This window comes from Suillus paluster (assembly GCF_016628075.1).
Source record: "Suillus paluster strain FC165 chromosome Unknown EDB91scaffold_931, whole genome shotgun sequence".
NCBI classification, from domain to species: Eukaryota; Fungi; Basidiomycota; class Agaricomycetes; order Boletales; family Suillaceae; genus Suillus; species Suillus paluster.
The window spans coordinates 1-4,594 of record NW_024538491.1 but is presented as its reverse complement, the minus strand read 5'-3'; the positions used below and the strand labels follow the sequence as shown (position 1 = coordinate 4,594).

The following is a 4,594-nucleotide window of genomic DNA, read 5'->3' as shown; positions in this document are numbered from 1 at the left end:
TCTAAACGAGCCGGAGTGGGTCTAAGTGACCTGCTAGTCATCCCAGATGGTCCCCTTGCGGTGGGCTCCAGTTGTGGGTGAGGAAAATAGACTCTGTGTGAATCAGAAGTCTAACAAGGGTGCGAGGCTTATACTCGTCCCGAGGGGATTGCTACTGGGTAGCGAGTCCTCAAATAAGTGCAAGGAAACAAAGACTAGACTCTGTCTAGCGACCCGAAGGGTTCCGGTCCTTACTAGGACTGGGAACACAAAGATGCAGAGGGTCCCCGACAAGCGGAACTCAGCACACGACGAGCGGAACTAACGCACAATGAGCGGAACTACGGGGAACTAACGGAACTAACGCGGAGCAAAAAGGACAAATGGGGAACAAACAGAACTAATGGGGAACAAATGGAGGGAAAAGGAACTACGAGCCTGCAGGAGGATGATTGGGCAAAGTCGGACCAGGCTTGTGTCTGGTACTTGCTCCAAGTCATCGGATCCGATGTCGGGCATTTCAAGCGGAACTCATGGGGGCGGGAATGATGCAATGTGATCAAGAATAGATTCGGGAAGATATTTTAAACAGTGAGTGGAGTACTGGGAAGTACTCTGTAAGTGGAAGTGGAGTTGAGTCTATCAGAAGGTAAAAAACTAAGATCCCATCTATTGCTACCTATATAGGAAGGGGTTCTGAAGTGTGATATGCTACAACCGGGTGAGGCTGTGAGATAAGGAATCGGTCCCGAGTAGCGGAAGGATCCGTATAAGTACTGTAACACATGGGAAATGAGATAGGAACATGTTAGTGACACGGGGAACATAGCTAGTACTCACCAGCGAGGATGGAAGGACATGGACAGGACAGAGGAGGATGTTCCGAAGGCTGAAGGAATATAATGCGTGTGGTACGCGATTTTTCCGCTGGGTTCTGCTGGGTTCTGCTTGGTTCCGTGTAGCGGACAGGTCAGGGAAGATGCGGATGGGTAGTGGGATGGTAGCGGAACGTGCGGGAAAATGGTGGGAAGGCATGAGAAATATGTGGGATATGGGCCTACAGTGGGGACGTTCCCCACAGCGTGGCTACCTCGTAATTGGTATGATGACCAGTGGTACAAAGTTAATTCAAGCAGTGCTAGGGCACTTCTTGACGTTCACAAGGACTTTGAAGTTCTGCGCTTGGTTCGTAATTGCAATTTTTTGAACCACAAGTGTTTGCTCATTATTGACAGGATATTTATCATTCTGTGAACGACATCTGTTGATGAAAACCATGTGTTTGCACTGCGGGGAGTCAGACGGTGGACACATTTTATCTGGTCGCAGATGTGCATGGCTGCACATTCCACTCTGCTTCTCCCTTGTTTTCTATTCTGCATTCTTCTCATATGCATCCTGTCTCTGGTGTGATTTCTGTGCTTCAAATATAGTTTAGCGACTGTCTTTCTCCTCATTCCCAGTTGTACTCTTCGTTACATATGTATGTTACAGTAGCTTACAGCTGTTATCGCAATGATGAGAAAGTACCCGGATTGTACAGCTTAACCACTTCGGGTATCTCCAGTGAAATCCACTTCTCCCACTCACTACCTAAGTTTCGAATTCACCTTACTTCGAAGCTTTATTTTCCATCAATGTTACAGTCTGTAGTTTGAAGTCGATGTAGAGTGATATTTAGACTCAAGCTAAAGTATGATGTTGTATCTATCTGTTTTTACTTCAAAAGAACAGAAGGTCGATTCCTTATTCCTTGAAGCGTCCTGACTGGACGTGCAAGGGGTCAACCGATTATCAAAAGCAGGTCAGTTCCCGCCAGCCACACTGTAAACTGATCCATGGACTCACACACAGCATTATTTCTATTTGCCACATGGATGGGACATTGTTAGAGTCCTAGTACCGGGTACGTCGTTTGTTTGCTAATTGTCCACTCGCTGCTGATTGACTTGAGGTGACTGTGGGAACGCCCGCACCAAAATGGGATTCACTACAAATAGGTCCCTTCACATCGAATTACTTTTCTTTCTACTTTCCTCTCCAGCACAACCAATCTAATATTCACCATGCTACATATTGCTAGATGTCTAAATGGCCAGCAACCTCTGAAATCGCTCCAAAAGCGTCTTTCAAGCGCGTCAAACAAACCGATGTCATCTTGAAGATGGTGAAGATGTTCGTCTCTACCGAGGCAGAAGTTGACAAATGGTCAGGAGAGGAAATAGACTATTCTGAAGAAGGTGAGCTGTTGGATCTTGTCTATGTCTACATCTGTTGAAATTTGCCTTTACAGATGACGAAGCCTTCGTAGTCCCTGACGAGGCTTGTGACAAGGCTTGTGACAATGATCGGGCTTCTGGCAATCATCGAGCATCAGTGTCGGACCCTCTGAAAGATGTGACGGCATGGCGCATTCTGAAGGAATTCCTCGATACTGATATGGGCTTCGGTCAAATGCAGGCGAGACTTCTGGCGCACCTGGGTTCGCAATATCGTGAAGAGGACTGGGCGGAGGCGAAGAGTTTATTGTTCTCGGGTGAGACCAACAACGACCTGTCCTGGTCTAATGTTTGCAAGGTAATCGAATGCCATATGGTGTTACCAGTGGAATTTGGAGGGCCCTCGAGTAGGTTGAACCTCCAGCCTGGATGGGCTTGGCCAGATATGGTGGATAGCCTCTATGACAGGTTCAACGACACCAGGTCGTCACGAGTCCACGCACCGACATCATTATCATCAGCTTCATCACCATAAGTTCCTTCATCCAGCGAGTTTGCACGTCGCATTATCATGTGATTTATTTGTGGTGAAGTTGGCTCTTTCCATGCCTATGACCTTCTGGAGGTGGAATTCTCAGATGATCCAATGTCGTCGGCTCACTGGGAGTCCGTGCTGGACGCTATCAGGGAGGCCAACACCCCTGAGGATAAACTTCAGGTCTTTACCAGGCTGACATCGACACCATCAGCAGCCTCCAATAAGCCTCCTCGAAAAGTTGGAGTCATCGAAGAGCCGACATCGATTACGCAAGATGTCGAGACAATGCCAGCGCCTGACCTCCCGATGTGGCTTGTCACAGTACCCCGTGAGTCAATATCTCCGATAAATATGTTGTGTCTCACTGCGATTACCAGTTTCGAAAGCGTCTTTCTTAGCCACACAATTGAAAAACAAGGGTTTTGAGGTCTACACACATTCCACCCTTCCAGGCCGTCTGTGTGTGAAGGCTGAGGACACCTATGTCATCAGGGAGGCTTGGCCCTCATCCCACGTCAACTGCTTTTTTGATGTTATCTTTCTCCCTCCGGAAGATCAGTCCTCCGTCGAACACCGCATGACGATCCCTGGCTGGTATCGCCCTATACGTGGGCCATATCGGTTTGACGTGGGCCTCGCACACTCATATAACAGGCAAGCTGATACTCTCAGAGTGTTATTTCCGTCCAGGGCACACCCAGAATGGGGTATCTGGAAGGACCTCCACGTGCCGCGCCTTCACAATCCTCCCGATGGTGTCTCAACCTCTGGGGGTCGAGGGGAGACCTACATCCACGGCCTTCTGGTGCTCGACCTGCGTAGAACCGCAGTTGTTGAGGTCCCAATTCCCGTCCCAGAGAGCATTAGACTCCATAAGGAGTCCACATATTGCAGTAACATATCTCCATATTATACGAGTGAACGGACGTGCATAATATCCCGTATGATATGGGCCAGCGGACCATGGGCCAAAGGTAGATATATCCTCGACTATGACGGATGTGCCGGGAGTGTTATTATTCCCGATGGAGACGGGTGGGCCCATGTAGGGAATATGTAGAGTAGATGAGTGGGCCGATAGACATGAATATTCAATAGATGGATGGGCCGAGGTAGTTGGATATTATGTAGATGGGTTTACCAAGGTAGATGTGTATCAAATAGCCGGGTATGTCAAGGGTGCTTGTTATCACATAGACGGGTGGGCCCAGATATATATCATATTAGACGGGTGGGCCGACGAATTAAGATTATTTTGTAGACAGGTGGGCTGACATATTGGTATTATTTTGTAGACGGGTGGGCCAAGGGAGTGGTGAAATATTTATTATATATACGGGTGGGCTGAGGGAGCAGTAAAATATTTATTATATATATGGGTGGGCCGAAGGTCGTCGTATATTGCATAGACGGGTAGGCTGACGTGGGGGTATATAATATAGACGGGTGGGCCGAGAGAGCAATTTATTAGATATTATATAGATGGGTGGGCCGAGGTAGTTGGATATCACATATATGGGTGGGCCCAGATACATATCATATAGACATATGGGCCGAGGTGGTAGTATATTATATAGACGTATGGGCCAAGGTAGTAGTATATTATATAGACGGGTGGGCTGAGATGGTTGATATCATATCCACGGGCCGGGTAACATCTATCGAGTTCCAGGTAACGTCTATCGAGTTCTGGGTAACGTCTATTGATGTCCAGGTAACTAATATCGAGTTCCAGGTAACTAATATCGACTTCCAGGTATTTCATAAATTGAACAACTCACGAAGTACCGAGTACCAAGTTCCGGTGTGGGTACAACAAGTGCAGCAGAGAGAAGTCAATCTACTACACAGTTGGGTC

At 47.6% G+C, this 4,594-nt stretch overlaps 1 protein-coding gene across 1 annotated transcript; it reads left to right on the top strand.

The window, feature by feature from the left end:
• Positions 1-2,062: 2,062 nt before the first annotated feature.
• EDB91DRAFT_1259934 (uncharacterized protein) lies at positions 2,063-3,796 on the top strand (the record flags this gene model as incomplete). Its single annotated transcript, XM_041324397.1, has 4 exons — positions 2,063-2,219; positions 2,273-2,515; positions 2,792-3,064; positions 3,114-3,796. 4 exons carry the CDS (start codon positions 2,063-2,065, stop codon positions 3,794-3,796), a joined length of 1,356 nt encoding a protein of 451 aa, XP_041168176.1.
• Between the last annotated feature and the right edge of the window lie 798 nt (positions 3,797-4,594).